This window comes from Neovison vison, chromosome 5 (genome assembly GCF_020171115.1).
Source record: "Neovison vison isolate M4711 chromosome 5, ASM_NN_V1, whole genome shotgun sequence".
Lineage (NCBI taxonomy): Eukaryota > Metazoa > Chordata > Mammalia > Carnivora > Mustelidae > Neogale > Neogale vison.
Genome location: NC_058095.1, coordinates 44,140,615 through 44,166,912, shown reverse-complemented (window position 1 = coordinate 44,166,912; position 26,298 = coordinate 44,140,615). Strand labels below are relative to the sequence as shown.

Genomic DNA, 26,298 nt, shown 5'->3' with positions numbered 1-26,298 from the left:
CTGCATTATCATATTTTATTGAACTTTCATATACTCCATGCAGTATAATGTATATTTTATCTTCTGAAAAGCCTTGGTAACAAAAGAATAAAATATCTATCTAAAACTCAAAGTGCTTTCTAATAATGCTGCACACACATTAATAGCATTAAAAACCATTCACAGGGCACTGGTAGCTCACTGGTCTGTGCAGGGAATGAATATCCTTCAGTTACAGGAAGGAAAGCTCAGCCTGTGGCTTTGCTCACTCTTCATAGCAGGGGGCAGGTGGAAACTAAGGGGCAGAATAAAGGGCAGCCATTCATAAAGGCTCCCTCCCAATGGCAAAATGAGGGAGGAATGCCCAGAGTAGAAGTTAAGCACTAGCTTAGCTTAATTTGCATATTCTTCTAGCTTCCCAAGGGTATTGATTCTAACCTCTGAGAGACAATTTACATAAAGGTTTCTGAGCATTCTCAGGAAACTGGCAAGGAGGACTTTGGAATGGACAATGGCAGTCTTAAGAAAAGGGAGAAAGAAACCAGCTGTGGGTAGTTGCGGACTGGAGGCTGGGTGAATTACTCAGAGGTAGAAGAGAGTATAAAGACGCGTGTGTGGGGGGCGCCGGGGTGGCTCAGCGGGTTGAGCCTCTGTCTTTGGCTCAGGTCATGATCTCAGGGTCCTGGGATCGAGTCCCACATTGGACTCTCTGCTCAGCAGGGAGCCTGCTTCCCTTCCTCTCTCTCTGCCTGCCTCTCTGCCTACTTGTGATCTCTCTCTCTCTCTCTCTCTGTCAAATAAATAAATAAATAAATCTTTAAAAAGAAAAAAAAAAAAGACGCGTGTGTGGCATGAGGTATCCTTCTGTTGGTGACTGAGCGCTTCATGTCTGATTCCCACCAGGCATGGTCACTCAAAGGGCTTCCAGACAAGTCCCTAGGGTCTTGGTATAAACTTTTTGTCAGAGACTCCCATGGAATTGGAAAAGCCATGCGATCTCTTAGGGACTCAAAAGAAAGTTGAAGTCCCTTCAAGGTCAGAGCAGTCGGGCTTGGGATAAAGGTCTTCAGATGCTTTGGAGAAATGCCACTGTCAAGATGGGAGTGATCATATTTCAGCAGTGCCTGCAAGAGCCATGCAGAGTACAGGGGCGGGGGCAGGGGAGGGTCGCAGGGGAGGAGTGACCCCATCTACACAAGCATGCCTCCCAGGAAGCAGGAGGCACCCAGGACCATGCAGAAGGGCGAACCTGGGAGGCTGGGTTAAGCTCCCAGCGATTGGCTTGTGGGGGCACATGAGCCAAAAACCATTGTAATCTGAAATCTTTGCTTTGACTGTCCTATTCCCAAGATGACTTGAGAAAGGAGGGTCACCTCTGAATTCCTTTCAGTCTTAACAGTGGATGTGGAGAAGAACAAACCTAAAATTTCTAACCATTATCATCATTACGATCCACAGAGAACTAAGGGCAGGCCGAGAAATGAATGGCCGGGATGTGCCAGCTTTGTCCCTGTTAAATTATGCACATCATATGAAATGACTTAAAGGATGAGTGCCCAGGAGAAACAGGAACAGGCCATTTACACTGGCCAGTCCTCTGAGGCTCATGACTTTAAAAGTTTCTCTTGATCTTCTGTGAGCCCTGCGGAACATGGAAATGCACCCACTGGGATTTCCACTGTGCAATTCATGCTCTTTTGGGGAGTGCCCTGCGTGCAGACATACCACGGCGTGTTCTCAGCGCAAAGCAAGAGAGACAGAGCAGAGCAGACGGAGGACACAGACACAGGGAAAACGCTGCCACTTCTATGCATAGAGAAAACACCCATGTCTGTGTCCTAGAAATGGAAACTGCCTTTCTCCTGACTCAATAGCTGCCTGATCTGGTGTGGCAATGACAATAACTATCTGGGGCATTTTATGTGGCACTTTTTTGATGAAGGATGTAGGAAAATTAACTACCCATTTAGAAATGACATTCAGGACGTGCTCTGCCACCTTGCCAGGGAGGAGAGTAGCAGCCAGATAACAAAGCAGACCTACAGCATCACCTCAAAGGATAAAATATATACGATGCTAGAGCCAAAACAAACAGGCTGCAGAGAGGTAATTAACAGGCAGAACATGGCAGGAACCCAGCATAGGCAACACCTTCCCTCATTCTCGCAAATGATGGCAAAGAGAAGCAAATTGGCTGAAGGTCAGGGCTCTTGTGATCCCAGACCTTCTTCTTCCTGCATCCATGCTAAAATGGAGTATGATTCCCTGTCTTCAGCTTTAGTGCAGCATTCTGGAAAGGGATACAGTGGTTCAGACAGACAAGCTAAGGTTGAAACTCAGCTCTTTTATTTATTTATTTATTTATTTATTCTCCCTTGTAACTCTGGGTAAATTATTTAACAACCGTACATTTCAGCTTCCTGGTCTACAAAACTGACCATCTCAGGTTGTTTGGGGAATGAAATGAGATAAAATATGTATGTATAAATGGATGTGGTAGGTACTCAATAAATCTAGTTCCTGTCTCTCTTCCCATCTATTTGTAATTCCAGGATCTGGGGCGTTTTTCTTTCTTTTTTTTTCACTTATCTATTTATCATTTCATTCAATAAACATTTATCGAGTGTCTTCTTTGTGCCATGCACTTCACTGCTAACCAGAATCTGTCAGCCACGGCCACGAAAAGAAGTGGGCCAAATGAGCCCAGACTGCAGGTTGAAAGGGGCTACCTTTATTTGAGACCCTGTACCTCATAGCTGTTGGTGCTTTAAGCACACAACCCATGGGGAAACGCCAGACCACATGGTAATTATGAAGAACAAGTTCGTCCAAACACACAGGCTACAAAGATGCATGATTTTGTTGCTCCCACTTGAATTTGCTTCCGCTTGAATCAAAGGACTCTGGCTGAGGTTAATTTACCTGTGAAAGGTGATCAAGGTATACACTTTTCTCTTCCCTATATGGGTGCCAGTCTTTGAAAGGCAAATTAAAGGCTTTACCAAACATAGGATTATGGGTGTTTGTGTAACATTTGACCTTCTCCTGTCTTCATAATCCTTTGAATTTTATATTTCTAATCACAGAGTGTCGCAATCCAGAACACACAGAACAGTTTGACTCTATTAGTGAAGTTACTTATTTATATATTATCTGTGATCACTTGCTTTCCTCCATTACATTCTTCCAAGTGGGTAACTTACAGTTATTAACTTTCAGGAAGTCCCTATATATCACAGCATCATACCATTAAGCCTTTTGGAAATTCATCACAAATCAGTATACAGATGACATTGATGTCTTATTGCTATTCATTCCTCCTGGGCCGTTTTTAGCAGTTCATTTTTTATATCCCTGCAGTGCTGAAATATGGCTCACTCCAGTATCTGTCCTTTTTGTAATCGCAAAAGGAAAGCTTGGCAGTTGTTGTATATTACACTCTTGAGAAAAATGCTAGTAATACTTTGAATTGATTTAACAGCGTGGACTCAAAACTTCCTGGCACAGGGCTATTTCCACACTCATATTCAGATTAAAAAAAAATCATACCTTTTAGATTCAGAAACTGTAAAATCATCATCATAAGACAATGTGTTGAATAAGGATCACTTAGAAAAGCCCAGAAGCTCCTTCCCGTTTCTTCCCTTAGCACCTGCAAATGCGTTTATTACATGGTTTACAGTATTGCCTGCTAGTCCGCTGGAAACATACTATCACTGACAAGAAGCTGGAAGAGTGGGGTTGGGGAACTGGGGTTGTGAAATAGCCCAGGACATCCCTAGTTCTGGGGCAGTGGCAGTTTAAACTGGAAAAGTTCTTGGTGACATTGCTTTGTGATTGCCAGGGAATTGGTTAAAACTCTCTCCGTATGGCATCCTTAGTGTGCAAAGACACGATTAGGAGGAATATAGGCTTGTAGAAGGCAACCAAGTAAAGATGACATATTAAAAGAGGAATCAGAATGAAGGTAAGGAAGGTCAGAATTCCCTCTACTCATTTCTGTTCCTCCCACCTCTACCCCAGGGGGCAGCTGGGCTTGGGGAGGGTAGAGTACACGGCAGCCCAAGTGGACTGGTAGTTAAGGAGGCCAAAACAGTCATTGGAGTCATTTTCAAGATGAATATGTGTAGCAAATCTAAAACTTCCAACACTAGCTATGATAAATGCTGTTATGATCCACTCATCCCCTTTTCTGGGAGAATGGGCAGGTCTCTCAGCTTCTCTGAGTGTTGGCTGCAATCAACTTACCCTTCTCCTGGGAACTGCCCTTGGTCTGTAGGAACTGTGGTGCCCTGGTAAATACTTATTGACCAGCTCTCTAGGGGGGAGAAAGGCCCTGTTGTGTAGCACTGGCAGATTTCTTTGGTATAAACCCACCTACCACGGGAATTTCAACTTATCAACTTGATGTCACTGAACGTAGAGGTGGGAAGAGATGTTCGGATGGGCTCTGGAAAGCCAGTGGAAGCGAGATTCTCCAGTGCAACAGTGCACAAGAGTGCATTGCCTGGGAACACCAGGGAGGTTATGCCCCTGTTAGCTGCCTCCCTAGCCCCTGGGGGTAAGGGGAAGTCTGCTAGGATGGTGGTACCATTCATGCTCTAGAGCTACCAGTGGGATCAGGCTCCAGCTGGGCTCCCATCTTCGCTGAACTTCCTCCCTGCTCTGCTTCCCTCACTTGAGAACACTTCCTCAGCAATTCATTGGTTCAAGAAGCTGCATCTCAGGCTCTAAAAACTTGGGCTCAGGGAAGCATCAGATTCTGAAGGGGTGATCCAACACTTAATTTGAACCGATAATTTTGCCCAAATCTCATTCTATCAGAGTCTCTCAAGCTCAAAATAAGTAATTTGGGAGTCTTCAAGCACTGAGCTGATTTCTATATTTAAGCTTACCTAGTACACGAGCACTAAAGAGAGACACAGTATATGGACTGCATAATCCCTTCTATCCTAGCACAAGCCATGCATATTGTTCCTAGTGAGAAATCAGTGAAAACAGCTACTTGGCTTAAAAAAAAGAAAAAAAAAAAACTTTCTCTCTCTCTCTTTATGTATATATATTCTGAATATTTCAGGGGAAAATGCAAATAAGGAAAAGAATTGGATGGGAGGTCTATTTGTGATATGAAGGTGGGAGAGAACATTTTCAGGAGGTGAGATGCTGCGAGTTTGACAGGTTTCCATTGACTCCGACACACCAAAGTGTGTGGGGGGGGTATATATTTTCATTCTTGGTAAAAATGAGATCATGCTCCTTCGTCATATGATATCCTATGTAAACATGTTTTGTAGATATGGTCAGAGCCTGTGGGTTTCAGGGATAAGGGCCAGCAATGACTAATATTATAGTATGTCACATCTGGTGAAGAGCTCAGTAAACACAGAAAAGAATCTGTTCAGAACACGAAGTAGGCAACGCAAACATTAGCCAAATATCCTATTGAATAGACACTAGGTTTATTGTATGAAAAAAACAGATGCTGGGCTGAACTAGCGAATTTCTTAACATTTTTTATTTACCCTTTTAATAAAAACTGTATATATTTAAGATGTGTAACATGAGGATTTTATATACACATGCATTGCTAAATGACTCCTACAGTTACACTAACATATCCTTCTACTCAGAGTTCGCACTGTCTTGTCATTGGTGAGAGCACCTGAAATCTACTGCCTTTGTGTATTTCCAGGATTCAATATGGCATGATTAGTATTATTTTTTAAAGATTTTATTTATTTATTTGACAGACAGAGATCACAAGTAGGCAGAGAGGCAGGCAGGGAGCGGGGTGGGGGGAAGCAGGCTCCCCGCTGAGCAGAGAGCCCAATGCAGGGCTTGATCCTAGGACCCTGAGATCATGACCTGAGCTGAAGGCAGGGGCTTTAACCCACTGAGCCACCCAGGTGCCCCTCAGTATGGCATTATTAATGATGGTCATTATGGTCTACAATAGATCTCTACACTTACTCATCCTACGTAACTACAACATGGGGGTGGGGAGGTGGGGGAAATGGAAAAATAAACTGACTACTCTTAATTTTCATAGGGCTTAGATCTTGGCCCTCACACAGTACAGAACAGGGATTAGAATGTCTACCTTCTAAAATGATAAAATTTGAGATATTGGAAAGAAATGGATTATTTTAATTATTCTTACTCCTTCATGAGACATTAATAACGTTGCTTCTATATGACATTAAATTTTCGTAAGGAAAATTGGGACACCTGGGTAGCTCGGTCAGTTAAGCATCTGACTCCTGATTTCAGCTAAGGTTATGATCTCAGGGTCCTGGGGCTGAGCCCCATGCCAGCCTCCACACTCAGCATGGCGTCTGCTTGAAGACTCTCTCCCTCTGCCCCTCTCCCTAGTCACGTACTCTCTCTCTCTTTCAAATAAATAAATAATCTTTAAAAAAATAAATTTTCATGAGACAATTGTAAGTCTGAGAGTTGCTCAGATATTCAATTTTTTATGATGCATAGACTCCCCAAATCATACCTTTCATTCTAGTTTTCCAGTCTTAATGTAGTTCTTTTGTTTCAGAAAGGCAGAAATAGAAGAAAATTTGTATTTGTATTTTCTTAAGTCCACACAGAATCTACTTCATTCCCTCCCCCCGAAATGATGGGGATATTATTATTAATTTTTATTTTCAGACCAAAGATACCTGATTTCCAGGCAACAATGGCCCTTGAACTGGGCTCAAAGTCTCTGAAGTTCAGGCAGGGAGAGCTTGGCTGGTCTATGCAGCCAAATGGCCGGACTTACAAGGAGCAGACTGGCCAAGTTCAGAGCCTCCCTGGAGAGAATGCACAACTGATATCAGATTTTTAACATCAAAATTCAGAACGCTTGGGTATATGACTGTTTCTGTGTCGTCCAGGGGTTCTGCCCATTTGATCTTCTTGACTGTGACAGAGACACTTGTTCTGGAATGCCTGAGAGATAACACAAGCTGGGAGAAGTCTGTAAAAAGTGGGTTTTTTTTTTCCCTTTTCTCCCTCATTTTTAGATGGATGGGAAGAGAGCTGAACTACAAGCAGTGTAGGTGAATAAGACATTTTGTCACCTATTTGAAAGGGCAGTTAATTTGTAAAATGCCTGTTGGTTTCATCTGTGGAATCAAGCAACCAGACGACTTAGGTAGTACCATATGATTGACCCTTAACACCCATGAAATTCCTGGAGGAATTAATCTGCCTCTAAATTCATCAGGTTTCTTGAGTCAATTCCCTCATACTCTCTCATAAAAATTGGGCTCAGTCTTCAGATAACTTGAATTTTCTTTTATTTAAGTGTTGCCTTCAAAATCCTAAAATTGTGAGTCCTTCTAAACTGTGTGAAGGGGGGCGCCTGCATAGCTCAGTTGGTTGAATGACTGCCTTCAGCTCAGGTCATGATCCTGGAGTCCCAGGATGGAGTCCCCCATTGGGCTCCCTGCTCTGCAGGGAGTCTGCTTCTTCTCCCTCTGACTCTCCTCACTCTTGTGCTCTCTCTCTCATTCTCTCTCTCTTTCTCAAATAAATAAATTCTGAAAAAAAGAAGAAGAAGAAAAATACCTTAATAAAAAATAAATAAAATATGTGAAAGGGGAGTATCTATTCCACCCTGATGCAGAAGAGAGATGGCATGGGTTCCTCGGTCACATGAACCCAGGACCAAGGGGAAGGAGGGAGGAAAGGAAAGGGGGGGACAGAGGAATGGGGCAAGGTGAATGGGAGAAAGGAGATGGGGGAGGGGAGAAAAGGGTAGGAGAACCAGAGTGACTGAGAAGAGGAAGGTAAATGAAGAGGTAGGGAAGGGAGAGTGAGAGAAAGAGAGACAGAGACCAAGAAGCAGGAAGGGAAAGCAAAGTCTTTTCTAATACTCACCAGAGGAATAAAGAAAGACAGAACTAAATCTAGCCGACATCCAGGGGTTTCCTTCAAAGGCTTGCCTAATGACTGCATGGTGTTCCGGGCGATGTCAAGAGGGACACATCACAAGCAACTGCTGAGAGGGTGAGCAGTAATCCCGAGGCCAGCTCTAAGCTAGGTGATGGTGCATGAGAGCCTGACGTCAAACCATAGAACGCCTCTGCTCTGAGGCCATGCCCAACTTAGGATACAGTCCCTCACAGTTTGCTCATCTTTTACCACAAGGCACTGAAACCTTCTGCTGCCTGCAAAATGCACTGCTCTGAGCATAAACACAGTTACCCTGGCCTTGTTTCTTTACCTTTAATCAAAGTCCTTTCTTGTAACATTCATTTTGCCCTGGATCCTCCATTCTAGTGACTCAGAGCAAAATATCCTAAAGGAGAAAGAGGCCAATCTCCAGCACTTTGAGGAGTCAATTTGGATAGAGGATGAGGAAGAGGAGAAGTCAGGTTTCTTCCAAACCAGTGCTAAAGCTTTTAAAGGGAGTTCTCCTTGGGAGTTAAATGCACATTTTGGGAGTTCAATCTACAAGCCTCAAACAAACATTATTCCGTGGGCCCATATAAGCATTGTGTGTACAGTGCTTTCCAGATTGGAAGGGGCATTCCAGGCCAGGTCACGGCTCTCCTCCAATGCTTGAGCTATTCTAGAGTAGACTTCAGTGCCTGTGGGAACTCTTTTTATGCCAGGGTTCTCAGTGGAACACACGCAGGTCATTCACCCTTCACCGGGCTCAAGCTCTTATTTTGAAATAAAGTCTGGTGCACGCCATTTCCAAACACAAGCTCTCTGTGTCTGAGGCTGCACAGGACAGGTATCATTAGAAGGTACCTGTAGTCATACCTTGGAATGTAGTTCTTTCAGACAGAGAGAGAGCAAGAGAATTGAATACAGAACGTACAGAACGGTTGATTCTTCTCATCAACACTTTGTTCCTCTTTTTCCACATTCCACTTGGTCAACCTCTTTTCCATTCGTTATTCTAACCACCCGCACTGAGGGATCTGACGGCAATATCCCAGGTAGTCTCTTCTCACTGAAGGTTATTATAAGGACAACAGCCTCACTTACGGGGGAGTACCTCATGTACTGTGTAATTAGGTTGAATTCGTCTCTTGGCGTCTTCCCTGTGCTATTTACTCATGCCGATCACATTATCCATTAACTCCCTCTACTTTTCCCGCATGTAGTGATTTTACGATGAATCCAGCCCAGTCTGAATCTGTGCAGCTTTTTTATAAAGATAGGTGTGAGAGGAAAGCTTTACCTTCATGCCTACTGACTTTAAAGCTTTCGGAGACGGGTTGCTGGCAAGGTGGTTCTGGAGTCATATTCCATCACTCACTTCACCTCCCAGCATACATGTGACTGATTCTAAAGGGAATATGAGTTTCTCTGATGAGGAAACTCCGGGGGGGGATTAGGTTGTGTTTTCTCCTTATTGGAATTCTCAGCCTCCAAAACTGTGAGACGTTAATGTCCATTTTTTTTAAAGATTTTATTTATTTATTTGAGAGAGAAAGACAGTGAGAGAGAGCATGAGCGAGGAGAAGGTCAGAGGGAGAAGCAGACTCCCCATGGAGCTGGGAGCCCGATGCGGGACTCGATCCCAGGACTCTGGGATCATGACCTGAGCCAAAGGCAGTCGTCCAACCAACTGAGCCACCCAGCTGTCCCATAAATGTCCATTCTTTAGAAGCCACACCGTCAGTGACAGGTTGATCCAGCAGCCTGAAGGGACGAAGACACTAGCTAACTACTGTGACGCATCTCCTTCTCTGCCAGCCATCGGCCTGATAATTCGAATTATCACCTTTCTGCTACGTGTTAGTTCATGGAATTCCTTCCATTGCAACCCTGCAAGGTGGGTACAATTGCGTTCTCTCTTTTACAGAGGAGGGAACAGAAGCTCAGAGAGGTCAGGCTTCTCATCTCTGGGTGACAAGTGGTAAACCTAGAATCCAAAACTGAAGTGGAATATCTGTGGGTATCTCTTCCCTCCTTTTCCCCAAACGAAGGTCTATATTGTCTTAATGTTCCTGCTTCCTCTAACTATAACTTTAAAGGACCTTTCATTCCACCACCCTAAACTCATCTGGACCTTATTCTCCCTGCAACGATTTTCAAAGATTCCTTCCACTTTCGTCGTCTTCCTCCTTGGCTATAAAGCCCTTTCTCTCACATCCTTTTCCTGCCATTTAAAAACATTACTTTTGGCAAGACTCCCTGTACAGTCACATCTGTAGCCTTAGCTCCCACCACTTCCTTTTTTGGTGGTGGTGGGGGATTATCATTTGTAATTGTATTACCGTAATTTCATTTTTAAGAGCTTCCCAGTCCTCTAGAATTACCTTCCATGAGGCAGAGAGATCACATCTACTTTAACTATGATATTTCAAAAATCTGCCTTTTGAAGCTTTTAGGATCCATGTCTGAAAAAGCTTATTAGCATTTTTTTTTAACTTTGGCCACCGTATTTTCTAAGATAACACATCCACTTTCTTCCAGAATTTTACTCTCCATTCCAGATCACTGAGCTGCTTTTCCTTGTTGGTTAGAATTAGATTCAAATAAGGAGATCCTTTATTGCATCCTTCTGAGAAAGGATATTGTCAGTATGGCAAATCAAGAAATTTATCAAGTCACAAAATACAAATGAGTAAGAATTACATTCACTTCCTCATCAGCTCTTAGAAATCTACTTTATCCCATGAGCACACGTAAAATTATATGTATCATTTCCATACTAGAGCTTCAGTATAAAAAGACCCATTGTACTTAAAGATAGCTAATGAGTTCCAAATGGGAAAGAATACTTATCTATGAAAGTTTAATATCACTTATCCAATAAAAACCAGTACCACCATAACAAACTTAGATAGCAAAATGGATCTATCCTTACATTTTCTTCAATCTTTCACACATGGAGTCAGAACGTCTTAACATTTAAAGACCCCCCCTGCAAACAGTATTTCATTCCACCTACCTGTCCATGCTAACTCACATTCTAGCACTTCATAAAGCCTGGTTCAGCCAACCCAACTTCTTACCACCATTAAATACTAATGTCAAAATGATTGATTTTCTAATTAATCATTTCACTACTTCCTTAGGATCTCTTCCACTATTATCTCAAGCAGTTATTTAAATCAGCTAGTGTGATTTAACGTCTGTATATCTATATTTTCTCCCCTAATATATCGTGAAGTCCTTGAAGGAACATAAATGCCTTACTCATAAAAGGTTTCTTAACATAGCAATGTAGACACTGCCATGATTAATTGTGGTCAACTAAATTTTGCTATCAGGTTCATGGGGGAAATTTAAAAATAGAGAAGTGATAAGATTTTAGGCACCCAACCAATTCACAGTCATTATTTTTTTCAACATATTTTGACCACGTTTCAGGAGAAGTACAATGACTGAAAATTAGTTCCTAATGATAGATTCTGTTGATTGCAAGGTTACTTTCCAACATGGGACTTTCTCATATTTTTCCCACCTTGAATCAAAGCAACTTTTTACTAATTCCACATAAACATTTTTTTTTTTTTTGCTTGGTAATCAAAGATAGTCTTGGTTCAGTTCAAATCAACCAGCACCATCATAGATAAACACAGGGATATAAAATGAAAATATGGAAGCACATTTATCAGGAGGAGCCCTTAGATAATCTAAGTCAGGAAAATGAGGTGGGTAAGACTGATGTACTATAGGTCAAGGTTCAGGTCCTAAATGAAAGATAAGCAAGTTACTTAAGAAGGCAAATGGAGAGGGATTTCACCAGTCATGAAGGACATCAAGAGGAGTGTCATGGCAGGGGAAGCACTGGAGCCACAGAGACTGAATGAGAGAAAGGGAGGGATGGGGAGTGCTGAGTTACAGAAGGTACGTAAGGTGAAGGGTTACACTGTGGCCAAAGCACAAATGACAGGGAAAGATGAGATATGGTCAATTTAAGAAAAAAGTACAGTCTCACACTGGGAACCAAGGTAGGCATAAGATGTAAGATGAATAAAGCTCTGGAAGGGAGGTTTGGGGCCATATTGCAAGGACTGTGAATGCCAGATTGAGACATTTATACCTAATTTTATAGGTAATGATGAGTTTTATTACCTCATATTCATTTAATGGGAAACGTGCCAATGGCCATGTAGAGGAAACTACACCTCTTCCATGAATGCTAACCTCATCTCTTAATCCAGAAAGCCTCCAGCACCCACCTCACCTATCTCAGAGAATGGTCCAGGCAAATATCTAGAGGAACTATTATACCCCAAAATGATTAAGCCAGGCCATTCATAGTTTGCTCTTCAGTAACATTCACACTCTACATTGTTTTCGCATTACCAGGAAGCTTACTTGGGTGAGCAGCACACAAAAGTTAAGACACAAACACATAAGGTACACTCACTTTGATGTGAGGAAAAAGACAAGGAAGGTAAAAAAAAATAGGCGAATCTGTACAAGCCCATTGAGTACCAAGGGTCTCCACCTTTAAAACAGTCCATCAGGCTTGAACTGAGCTTAAAATACCACATGAATCAGAATCTAATTTCCCACATACAGGGATTTTAAATGATCTGAGACTGTGAAGGAAGGATTATCTCTACCTGCCTACTCTTAATTCCTGGGTTCGCTCAGTAGCTTTCTCTAAAATAGATTAATTAACTCCAAGATTAAAAAAAACAAAAAAACAAAAAACAAAACTGTTTAGACTATTAGGAGTCAAGTTGAATGGGGTCAAGGGTGGGAGACTGAATCCAAGGAAAGATTCTTGTGACCATACGCAACCCAGCCTTCAATGAGTATTGTTTAAAAAGCACAGTCACTTTAAATTTTTCCCATAAGAGTATTATGTGTCAGATATGAACAGGGCTAAAACAAAAACAAAAACAACCCAAACAAACAAACAAAAATAAACTCAAACATTGCTTAAGAATTACCACTGAAAAGAAGCAACCCATAAAGTAAAAGAAATACCATTATTCATGTACAATGAATATACTCTGTTATATCCAAGACACAATAGGTTTTGATTGTCATATATTATTTGTATTCTTGCATTCAGGTTGAATTTCAGCCCTTGCCCATGCTAAGATTAGCCCTTAATTCATGATTTGATCCCCATGCTGGGTCACACACATTAAAACGAACACAGTAACACAAGTCAGAGGCTGCGGCGGGGCCACTCACGGGCTTGGGCATAAGGTACACGGAAACATGAGCAGGAATCATGTTCAGGGATAAGAATGTGACATAAAACACATAATGACTGGGACACATTTAACATGCTGATACCCAGCAGACCTCAGACTTCACACTGTGGCACCTTGCCCACGTTCTACAAAACCTCCCAGTCCTACAGGGTGGCCTTTATGCCTTTTGATACCTAGCTCTTTAAGACAAAACTAAATTCACCACAGTGTTTTGAATACTCACTTCCAAAGTAAGTCTCCAGCTCATTAAATGGCACCTTTAAAAAGCTGGCAAATGTGGTTTAGCTACTGTCTATCACGTTTAGACATTTCATTACCAGTTAGTTTATCCTCCTACCGTCTATATTTTATTTTCCACCTTTCACTAATGTAAAGGAAACCACCAGACAGTTCTCAGCTCTTCAAACAGCTGACAACACAAATCGTGCCAGATACAAATATTTACATCGTTGAGAGTAAATGTTTCCAAAATTCCAAACTCCAGTGCATTTGAAAATTGATTTGGATCAGGTACACTTTACTGAACTGAAAATATATATTAAAAAAAAAATCTCTGTCAACAACAAAAAGAAAAACCAAGCCAAAACTTAGGAGTGCTTTTTAACACCATGCAATTGTCCCATCTCAACTCTCCCAATAAATTTTAGGAGAAGCTGTCTTGAATTAGTTATTTTTTTTTACATCAATATTTTCCTCTAAGATGGGCTGATGGAAAAGTGAAACTTATGTGTCCATTATTTGCATCAGCATTTCACCTTTCCCATCCTGTGTCCAACATATTCTTGACCTAAAAATGCTTCAATCACTTGCCGTAACTCAGGAAAAAGAGCCAGTTCCTTTACACAGCCTCTAGATTTGGCCCCATCTTCCTTTTCCATCCTTACCTCCCACCTCCTCCCCTTTGATCTCTGTGCTTCAGTCTTGCTGGTCATCTTTTATTTTTATTTTTTTAAAAGATTTTATTTATTTATTTGACAGGTCACAAGTAGGGAGGGAGGCAGGCAGAGAGAGAGAGGGGGAGAAGCAGGTTCCCTGCTGAGCAGAGAGCCAGATGCAGGGTTCAATCCCAGGACCCTGAGATCATGGCCAAAGGCAGAGGCTTAACCCACTGAGCCACTGAGCCACCCAGGCATCCATTACTGGTCACCTTTTAGCTGATTTCTGGAACTCAGGTACCAACCCTCATTCTGCATTTTTATTGCTTCACCCTTTGTCCAGAATACAATTATTCCCTTCATTGCCCTTTCCAAGAAGGAAAGAATGATCAAAAAGCCAAAACTGCAACTTGCCTTTTCTGAATACTGATCACTGAGCCTGTCCATGGTCATGACTTGAAGGAGAGAGGTATGTATAGAACCCATGGCAAGTTCCCTTTAGAGTTTATAAGAATAAAACTTCAAATGGAATGGTAATTTGGGTAGGTTAATTTCCATGGAATCAGAGTGATAAACTACATGACCTGCATAGGACTCTTCTAGAAAAATGCTTCTCAAGTCATATTCAAAACAGCACACAAACACTACATAGAGAGATAGTCTCAATCGTGTGCAAAGCCTTTTAAAACCCGCTTTGTGACCTGAATCAAAGTTACTAACATCTCTGAAAACCATCATTAGAATTTGGGTTTATTATTTTTTTTGTTTGGTTTTCTGGGGACAGTTATGTAATAGGAAAGAATACATTCCAATATATCAGAAGGAGAAAAACTTTCTTACAAACTCCATGGTAAGTAAGGCAAACGGACTGAATAAGTAGAGGGCAGAGCAGGAACGCAAACCCTGGAGAATCGGCTGCCAGCAGTAACAAAGACTGTCCATAATTTTAATCCCAATTTCTTGGACACAAATGATTTTCCATTCCTCTTGAGTTTACAATAACTAAATCACCTTCAAACACAATTTGCTCTGTGTGTGTATTTCCCACCTTCAATGAACTACTCAACAGTAAAAGGTAGCCAAAAAGAAATTAACTCACAAGAGAAATGCTAGAGCCCAGCAACAAGAAACCCCACGGGCATTATGACCTTCCGAAAATTAAGGAGGAACATCTCACGGTGGTGGGGGTGGGGGGAGGAGGAGGGAAGGAGGGACGTTGGTGTGAGAATCACAAGGTATAGCTCAGCATTTCTGGGCAAGAGCTAGGATTCTTAGCCAGCCAAGATGCCCCTAGAAAGATTAATTATTGATTTTCTTATAAATCATCTAAGGTGATTTTTATTTGTTTTTCCTTCCAAGATGATAAATTTCTGATTTTACTTTTGTTAAAGCAATTTTCCCCCCACTTTGTTGAGGTTAAAAGAAGCCCCAGTAAAGAGGAGGGATTTTCCCAGCATGATATGCTTGGGAAGCAACACTGCTTTCTGACCTTCATGAGGTACCAAGGGATAGGGCCTCAGGCAACCTCTAGGGGGTACAAAGTAATTAGAAGCATGAGGGTTTGACTAGCTAGGAAAGAGAAAGCACAATTCAGACATAATTACACTGGTTGGCAGCAGGCCTGAGGTCTGTGATTACTGCTGGATGGAAAGGCAAACTCATCAGAGAGCTGGAGACCCAGAGGACTGGCTTTCAGAATCAGCATCTCCCAACATCCTCGACTTCACAATGGAAGCACCGTGGCTGCTTACCTTCCTGCCCCCAGTGTTGATGCGCAGGGGCGTCAGAAAGGGGTCGAAGATCATGTGACTGGTCTCTATGTTGACTGGCGACTGCCGTTTCCCCACAGAGCAAAGATTCCAAGCTGAGTTCACCAATCCCCAGAAAGAAGGAACTAGAAACAAAAAGAAATTTTAGAATTAGTCTGGGTGGAAGTTTTAAGAACCAATGCAAGAAGAGCCATGGCACCAAAATGGTGACATCAGAAAGGGCCACCTGGTGTTTCCCACCCACAGAGACCCTTGGGTGTCACTAGGGTATTTTCCCAGCCTGGATCTTAGTCAATTACTAAGTTTTACCTTCAGATTTTCTTGTTTCAGACCCACCCATCTGTTTCAGACTTTGATGAGTACAGCTAGCATTAACACCTTTGTGGAAAGATGGCATAGTTCACCCACGTGATCTTTTGAAATACACCAAATATTTAGTAATTCCTGAGCTGATGCTCTGCTTTCCATGTGGTAGGAATGATACGGGAATCACCCTTGTTCTATATAGAAGATTATGAAAGCTTTTAAAAGAAAATAGCATGTGACATACACAAGGTTTTATTCTGTGAGTTGTCAAAAACAAACTGAGGGAATGTATGAGTTTTATGACCCCCAATCAAGGCCAGACAGGAGCTTGGCAAAATGACTTCGTCTTTGTTTAATCCAGCACTGTGTCACTAACCTAATATACCAGTAGCTCAAGAACGTGTTGATTTGATAGGCAGAAAAAACGACATGGGGTGTTGGGTGCAAATACACAAAGGGGAATGGTCTACTCATCTTCCATGCCACATTAAAACATCTGTGAAAATAAATTTCTGTGGAAATTTCCAGTTTCCTTCTGCTTAAGAAAGTTAGCAGAGCAGGGGGAACCAATTATTAATTTTACATCAGTGAAGATCACAGACTCTATCTTCAGCCTTTTCCTGCCGCCCACCTTCCTCTGTGCTCAGTATTTCCACTGAGGCTCTGGATCCATGTGTCCACTATGTGGCTATGAGTCTATATGGCTATTCATTCACTCATCCATCCACAGTGTCTATGGACAGTACAATGAGCTCCTGTTGCATGCCCAGCCCTGGCTTATGTAAATTTAGAGTAAGGCAGATATGTGTAAGAATGATTACCACTTTGCAGGGAGCGGGGTGGAGGGTTACAGAATGAGGTGAGTGGGTTACGAATCGCTAGGTGAGGGGCACCGCACCCTGACACAGTGGGTAGTGGAGTTAGGGAGTGATTTCTAGAGTAGATGAAACTAACAGTCAGGTCACAACCCTCTCAAATGCACTTGTCCTCTCAGGAGCTCAAATTTAATTCAGCCTTTATTTTAAGCAGCCAACACTCTTTCTCATGTCATGGATGGAGAAAATTGAAGCGAGAGAGGAGTAGTGCAAATCCCTACCAAACATACTCTAGAAAAGACCCACATTTCCGGAGAAGGATCAGGCTGGATAGTATGTCTAGTACCACCGAAATCCAAAATTCTACCAACCTTTTATTTGTTACAGGCCATTGTTGGGCAGAAGGGGGAGGAAAACCAAAAGCAAGTTTCTCAGATTCTTAGAAGAATGTTTCAACATCAAAGGGGGGCTTCCTTGTAAATATGGCGAATACTTAATTTGCCTTAACCCATGGCAATAAGCCCATTGGGTGGTTCTTCCATTCCTTTTAGTTTAAAGACTTTAAGTTGGTTTTCTAACTCCAACTGACTTTCAAATGGCAGCCATGGGTAGACTAATAAATGGAGAGAGAGAAGCAGAGGGGGTGGGTGTAGGAAGAAGAGAAGAACCTGTACCTGTGTTCCTTAGCACTTTCATTTCCCATCAGTATTTAAGTCATGTTATCCCTACAAGTCACTGAACATCTTTAGAAGGTAGCACGCCCTAGCCAAATGATAATATTTAAGGAAGCTCTTGAATTAAACATGCATTTTTAAAAATATAAACTTCTGTCTCCTCTATACTGCTATTTTTAAATCACTGACAATCCTATACTTACTCCTCAATCATTTCCAGTTTGTTATGCAAATAAAGGCCCCCGTCAGGCCCGCTCCTACACCCATCTTTGTCAGTGATGCACAGAAACGTGGCAGATAGGAGGATGCTGGGATAAGGCCATGGCACTGCCCCAGAGGAGCTGGGTGGCTTTAGATATATCATTTATCTTTTGGGCTTTCATTGGTCTCTATAGCCTTAATGGCAGGCTGGATAATGGTCCTCCTTCAAAGACGTTCACATCCTAAGATGTTAAACTTCCATAATAAATGACACTGTGCAGAAATAATTAAGCGTACTGCGATGAGTTGATTATCCTTGATTGTCTGGGTGGGTCCAATGTAATCCCAAGGGTCTTTTTTAAGAGAGAGGTGTAGAAGCGTCAGAGACATAGAGAAAAGACCTTGGGTGGAAAGAGAGGGCAGAAGATACTGGCGTTGGAGATGGAGGAAGGGGATATGAGCCAAGGTGACCTCTAGAAGCTGGGATGGGCAAAGCAATGGTTTCTCCCCTCTTGAGCTTCCAGAAAGAACACTGGCGTGCTGACCCTGATTTTTAGCCGCCCCCCCAACAAGGTTAATTTAGGGCTTCTCACCCCCAGAACTATAAGATAAATACATTTGTGTCATGTTAAGCCACTAAGTTGTAGTTACTTGTTATAGCCACAATAGGAAACTAATACAGCCCCCTTTGAGCTATAATACTCCTTGAGACCCTCACCTCTTTGACCATGGGCCCATCTATGATGTCTGGGGGTCTTCCCCCGGAAGGCAGCTGCATAATAAAGGTAGTGAGAGCTAAGTGCAGACTGCATTTCATCTCTTCCCATGAAAATCATTACCCAAAATAATTCCAACCCCATAAATGGGTTGCAAGGCTGCTAATATATGGCAACATGGGGAGGGAGATGCTCCGAGCCTTACTAATAAACTTTACACCCTGAAAGCACCCCCACAAAAACACAAACAACAAACACTTTATGGGAACATCTGCCTGGGCTTTTATTGGGCCTGCCATTCTTTATGACAAACAGTTTCAGGGTTTTATATTCACACTTCACTACTGAGGCCTATGAGTCTGGTTCCAACCACCTGCTCAGACAATGGAGGAACAGCTGAGAGCCACTCGCCCCCGTTCATTAGCTCCACTCCTGAAGGGGTATCTAAGTTTGCTGGACTGCTCATTTTCTTTCTCTCTCTCTCTCTTTCTTTCTTTAAGATTTTATTTACTTATTTGACAGCAGGAGAGACAGCAAGAGAGGGAACACAAGCAGGGGGAGTGGACAGAGGGAGAAGCAGGCTTCCCACCAAGCAGGGAGCCTGATAAGGATCCCAGGACCCTGGGATCATGACCTGAGACGAAGGCAGCTGCTTAATGACTGAGCCACACAGGTGCCCCTGGACTGCTCATTTGCAAATAAGCCATGAATTCCTCATCTTTCAGAAATAGAAGGCATTTTACAGACCATCTGGCCTGAACACACACATGAAATGAAAGCCTTACCGGCAGAGGGTCAAGTCCCTCCTTCTCAGCAGGCTCCACACAAGGTCAGATTATGGGCGCCAAGGAGTATCAGAGTTAAGTATGGCCTTGGCCATTGTAAGACTCTGCTCCCAGTTTCTCTTTTGGCAAATCAAAAGTGACATCAGTAACTATTTTCTGGTTAAATTTAACGTCAAGTGCAGAGACTCAAACCAACCTGCTTTGGACGTCAACCATTGCAAACAAAATGAGGATTTTTTTAAAAATCCGTACAATGGTCGCTGTGTTAGATACAAAGTTTTCATTCCAGGCAAGATGGGATTTGCTTGGGTCTCCTCTGCAGGGCCGTCAAGGAGATCTAATGGGGACGGCTGCTCATGAAGAGCCCCTCTAGGGATTAGTGTCTTGGGGCCAGCCGGGTTGGGGAAGGTTCTGGTCCAGATGAAAGAAGTCCTTGCTTTTAGAATCTGTGTTAAGTGTTGGGATGACAGCGAAGGTGTCTAGGGAAACTAGACTAGTCTAGGGAACTTAGGTGCCCAAGGACCAGACTCAGATGTCTGCAAATGTGGTGTCATCAAGGTTCTAGGGAAATGCATTAGGAGGAAGCCTCTGGAAACAGGAGGGCGTGGAGATGCCACACTTTCTGCCGCGTGGGAGAGAGCCAGCAGATTCCACCTTCATAGCGAGGCTGGACGTGTGAACCAAGGCTTCAGGATTTAGAGTGAGAAACTCTCCCTCCGGATTTGGGCAGAACATTATCGCCTGATTCTGACACTTAACTACCCGCCATGCTATTGATCCTTCAGGTTTGCTACACACCCCGTGTCACCCCTGGGAGCAGAGGTGGCATCCCGGGATGCTACAACACAGCTTCTACTTCCAAATTGAGAGAATCACTATTGAATTACTTTTCTCTTAGTTTCTATGACTGTCCCCGTAAATCAAGTTTTTAAGCTCTGTGTCATTTTTTAAAAAGCATCAGTTATCGTGGTGTATGGACTAATGCTGTGTCTTTTTCTAGCTTGACTGGCTCAATGTATCATTAAGAAAAAAACCCTCAAATGTAAGTAAAGCAAAACTGAGTGAGAGTCACTCTAACCAATGAATGGACGACTGGTCTGAAGTTGTCTGAATGGCATCATTCCTGGTATCCTTTTCCCACAATCTTCTAATTTACATATAAATTAGAACACACAACAGACCTGGATATTTTTGCAAATTAATTTTCACAGAGCCCAAACAATGGCCCTTAAGGGCTGCATCACAGCTCTGTGCTATTTTGCCAAAACATCTCCCCAATGGCAATGCTGTATTGTTACCATAAACTACAAATCCCAAACAGTCTCTTGGCTCTGGGAGCAGTGAGCTATGAAAGACGCCCAGTGACCGCGATTTCAGCGGCTTAAAATATGAGCCTTGGAAAACCCAAAGCAAAACCCATCAGCTACTTGTTCAAAACCAGTGAACCAAGAAAAAGCCCAAGTTTGGTTTATTAACACATCATGGTAACCCCCATACAAAAATGGAAAAGTTCTCACTGAAACAAGGAACTGATCGGGAGAGCAAGGAACCAGAGGACTCAAGTCTGATACTGAGAGTTAAAATTTGCCCCGGGACTTTTTTTTTTTTTTTGGATCCTAGAGATGATGGCCCAGCATCTGTCTGAACTCTTGGACATCCTTTTTATTTATGTGTCCTAAATTTTCATTTCTTATCTCAGCAGAACTTTCATAGCCCATGCAGTTATGGGCAGGGAACTTGGCACTGGGAATTCATGCAGCTTATGTGAATTTGCTAAGTCCTAAAGGAGGAAGACAAACTCACTTAAAAAGTGTCTACTGACAACCTGTGACATGCCAGGCGTTAGGCTTGACACCCAGAACTCATGCAGCAAACATTTGCTGAGGACCTACTATGGGCCAGACCCTGCTATCAGTTCCGGGTAGTTCAGCAATGAAGGAAGACAGCTCCCAGCAGGGAATATGGGGGATATTGTTTATTATTTATTGTTTGTTATTTATTTATTTATTATTTATTGTTTATTGCTTATTGTTTATCTCCACACTTACATTTATCCCCAGAGTTAGCATTTCCAGTGAGCACGCTGTAGGGACAATTAAGATGGTCAACGTACTGGGACACTTGGATGGCTCAGTTGGTTAAGCGTCTGCCTTTGGCTGGGGTTGTGATCATAGGGTCCTGGGATCAAGCTCCTCATCGTCATTGGGCTCCCTGCTCAGCAGGGAGTCGGCTTGTCCCTCTCCCTTGACCCCTCCCCCAGCTGGTACTATCTCCCACTCTCTCTCTCAAATAAATAAATAAAAATCTTAAAAAAAAAAAGATGGCAATGGATTACAGAATAAAGCATGGATAGAGACATAGCCTAGAATGGTCACAGATAATTTCTCTGGAAGTGACACCTAGTAGCCGTGGAAGGATTGAGAGGGGTCGTGCCTGAAGAGTGGCCGGGAAAAGTGTGTCCCAGACAGAGGAGCAGAACTGATCTTGGAAGAGAAGAGCCTGATGTGTTCAAGGAACCAGGAGGAAGCCAGTTAACTTGAACCTGATGAACCAGATGAGAGAAAAGGCGAGAGGAGAGGAGGTTGGCTGGGTAGACAAGGGGCTGATGTTTCCGGACTCTGCTGCCCCTAGTGAGGATTTTTTTTTTTTTTAAAGATTTTATTCATTTATTTGACAGACAGAGATCACAAGTAGGCAGAGAGGCAGGCAGAGAGAGAGAGAGGAGGAAGCAGGCTCCCTGCTGAGCAGAGAGCCCGATGCGGGGCTCGATCCCAGGACCCTAGGATCATGACCTGAGCCTAAGGCAGAGGCTTTAACCCACTGAACCACCCAGGCGCCCCCCTAGTGAGGACTTTGTGCTTGACTCTAATGTATTAGAAAGCCACTGAGAGTTTTAGGCAAGGGGGAACCATGAACTGATTGATGAATGAAAAGCATGTATCTCCTTGGCTGGAATACAGCCAAGAGTGAGCTTGATTATCCTTAGAGTAGTTGGAGTGGGAAAAGAATCGGTTCCCAAGCAACAGTTGGGTTTTTACGTGAATTTAATCCTGTTGCTTTGGATTTGTTTAAATTCTATCTCAAACGCAGAACTAATTGAATGTTTTAAAAACTATTCTCTTCAACATATGTGCCAATAAAATAGCATTTTTCCTAGAATCCAACGAGTGTTCGAAGTCACCATTCGAAGCAAGGAATATTTTCATGGAGAGACTCCGCTAAGGCAATCTCTTTTTGCTTTCAAGCAATAAACTAAGTCCCCAACTTTTCGGCCAAAGGAAAGCAAATGAAAGATGGGAAAATGAATACTGGCATAAAACGTATCTTTGGTGAATTCAATCCTACAAATAAAGCCTTCCACTTCAATACAGCAATCTCTACTTTAGGGTTATAAAGCACATGAATACATTTTAAATAAGAACTCATATCTCTCCCTTGCTCTTTTCCTCACCAATGCTGATTTACTGTCCCTTTCCCTATTCTCAACTGTAATAAATCTCCACTTTGAGCCATTATTAATAAGCATGTTTAAAATACCCACTGCTGTAGGCTTTTGGCCCCTTTCTGATTTCAGATTTATTTCATAAGAGGAACAGCGTTTGAATAAGTCTTTTGCTTCTGGATTCTTCTTATGTTGCTCATCCTCTGGTTTGTATTTCATAAAGGGCGTCTAACAGGGGCTTCCCGTTCTCTCACTTGGGGAGAGACTCACAGGGGTTGCAAAGTAACCTGCTTAACACATAATCATTAAGTTGTGCGTTTATCTGCAAATTAATGAAACATCTCCACTGAGTCAGATTAAAAGAAAATGCCTGCACTCTTAAGGACACCCCATAGGGTGGGAAGATAGGCATGCTAACAAACAGTTGTCATAAAACATGGTAAGTGTTATAATTAAGGTGTGTGCGTATTAAAGCTTAAATGCAGAGAGGGGAGTAAATGGACTCTGACCCTTCCCTCCAGTGCTAGGATAAGCCTTCTTACTAGAGGGGATATTGGAGTTCAGTCTGCAAGTATGAGCAGAGACTGCAAACCACAGAAGTCTTAGAACTAGTTAAAAGCCGAAAGTTCTCCCTTATGCAGAGAAGCTTGCCATTCTTAGTACCTAGGAAACACTATCACGGGACTCTGAATAACGGTTATGCAGAAAGAAAGTTTAAGCCACTGGGTCTTCTAACTTCTCTGATCATGAGCTACCCTATCCTCACCACGGAACCTTGAGTAGGTGGCTACACTTCTGTAGTCTTGGTTTCTCCATTTGTAAAATGGGGGTGACGGTTGCTTCAGAGAGGTGCTGGGAAGATTAAGTGGGAACATGTTTATCAAAGGTCTAGCATTATGTGGTTTTTATAATAAATACTCTGTGAGGGTTAGAGAAGGGGTCCAGTGAGGGGATCCTGGAGGATGATGTGGGCCCCCGACACTGGTCCCACCACTGCAGCATCCCAGAAAGGGAAAAGATGAGAGATCCAGATAGGAGAGGGAAGGAGAGGCAGCTTTCAGGTGCCCACACAGCCCAACCTGGATTCAGAGTGGGTTGCTTTCTAGATCATAGGATTGACCACTTAATTTCACACCCTGAAGGCACCATGTGCAATTATTTCTTGAATCTGTAACTCTCAATGTCTGGATGAATTGGCAGGGGGGTGGGGGGTGGTGGTGGTGAAGAGTAATGTGAATCACCCAAAATGGTTTTAACTTCAAAGACAACCATTTTTATTTTGCTTTTAGAAGCTGTTGGAGTAATCGTTTGTACAGCACCGTCGTCCACCTGTTGGTTCCAATGTGGGGACTGGCTTGCATTTCTGAAAACATCATTGGAGGGGGTAGAGAAAGGAAGGAAGAGGGGGTTTGCATTTGCTGATCACGTACCATAATCTCTGTGCCACGGACCTGACATATCTTATCTTCCTAATCCTCCCTACAACTCTGGGAGATCCTATTATCATTATTTTATAGATGAGAAAAGTAAGACTTAGAGAGGTTATGGGACTTTCCAAGGTCACTTGGCTAGTTGGTACAGTGACTAGAATTTGAGATTAGTTCCTTTCTTTAGAGCTAACAAACAACCAGACAAAGTCGTGTATGGATGGTAGCCGGGGAAGCAATGCCCAAGTGTGTAGATCAAGGGGTGATTATCTTCCTCTTCTTCCTTCCAGGGACACCTTATGGTAATCGGTGCGAACCCTTGGTCAGGCATCTTTCACTAAGCTTACCTACGCATGCCCGAAACATATCCATACATTTAGAGAGGTTCTATTTGTAAAACTATTTATTTATTTAGCTCCTGTACTAGTGGGGTTGGGGGTAGGCATGGGTTGGGGGAGAGATAGAATCTCGAGCAGGCTCCACACTCAGCACAGAGCCCAATGTGGGGCTCGATCTCATAGGATCATGACCTTGACCGAAATCTAGAATCAGATGCTCAACCCACCGAGCCACCCTTTTTGTTTCAAGTAACAATATGTCACAGATGTCCTTCCTGTCAGTGCTCCCTAGAGCTTCTCACTCATGTGTTAGGTGACGGAGCTTCCATAGTTCGGATGTACTTCTCTTTTCTCAGCCATTCCCTAGATGAAAGACAGGAAGGTGATTTCCATCTTTATTTTACCAAGCTCTTCATATACTTTTCACACGAATGCCTTCATTTCGGGAGGAAAGATCCCTAAAGGTAATACTGTCCAGTCAAGGTAGGCACATGTGTTCACAGATGCTGCCAGGTTCCTTTAAAAGATACGGACACTGTCTATAAATATTTATGCTCCTATCAGCTATGTGTGGGTCCCTTTCCCCCATAATCTCCATAGCTCTGGATGTTATTTATTTATTTGTTGGTTTATTTATTTATGGAGCTCTAACAGGAAAATGAGATCTCATTGATTTAATTTGCATTTCCTAACTGCTGCTGAGGTTGGGTGTCCTCTCACATGCTCACGGGCTATCTGCCTTTCTCTTCTGAAAATATTCTTCATGCATTTTTCTCTGGGTTATTTATATGTTTCATATAAATTTTTGCTGTAATTTGAACTGTAGAAACATTTACTCCTTGTCATGGGCTGTAAACATTTTTCTCCTCACTTGTTATCGAGTTTTTAACCTCATTTTGGGTATTTCTATACTGGCGTTTTTAAATTTTTTATAGGTGGATACATTGATCTCTTGCTTCATAAGGTTTCTGGGTTTCTTCTATTACTTAAGAGTGGATCTCCAGGTACAGATTATAGAAATCTTTCTAAATTATTAAAAACTACTTTTATTATTGTACTTTCTATGATGTGACTTTTTAAAAAATTTTTCAATTTATTTATTTTCAGAAAAACAGTATTCATTATTTTTTCACCACATCCAGTGCTCCATGCAATCCATGCCCTCTATAATACCCACCACCTGGTACCCCCAACCTCCCACCCCCCCCCGCCACTTCAAACCCCTCAGATTGTTTTTCAGAGTCCATAGTCTCTCGTGTTTCACCTCCCCTTCCAATTTACCCCAACTCCCTTCTCCTCTCTAACTCCCCATGTCCTCCATGATATTTGTTATGCTCCACAAATAAGTGAAACCATATGATAATTGACTCTCTCTGCTTGACTTATTTCACTCAGCATAATCTCTTCCAGTCCCGTCCATTTTGCTACAAAAGTTGGGTATTCATCCTTTCTGATGGAGGCATAATACTCCATAGTGTATATGGACCACATCTTCCTTATCCATTCGTCCGTTGAAGGGCATCTTGGTTCTTTCCATAGTTTGGCGACCGTGGCCATTGCTGCTATAAACATTGGGGTACAGATGGCCCTTCTTTTCACGACATATGATGTGACTTTTTTTTTTATCATATGGTTTCACTTTTTTTTTTTCAATTTATTTATTTTCAGAATGACAGAGAATAAAGAAGCTGAGCAAAAGAGGGACAAACAGCTACTGGACCATGAGGGGAGAATTCGAGAGATAAGTGACACCATAAGATGAAACAACATTAGAATAATTGGGATTCCAGAAGAAGAAGAAAGAGAGAGGGGAGCAGAAGGTATACTGG

General features: G+C 42.5%; 1 protein-coding gene across 1 annotated transcript in view; it reads right to left on the bottom strand.

Annotated features, from left to right (window-relative positions):
• The window catches only part of CA10 (carbonic anhydrase 10), a 535,654-nt gene that overhangs the window by 277,328 nt on the left and 232,028 nt on the right, over nt 1–26,298 (bottom strand). Inside the window, exon 3 of the mRNA XM_044248645.1 lies at nt 15,748–15,890. Within this exon, the coding sequence (XP_044104580.1) occupies nt 15,748–15,890 (143 nt within the window). The remainder of the gene's footprint in view (nt 1–15,747; nt 15,891–26,298) is intronic.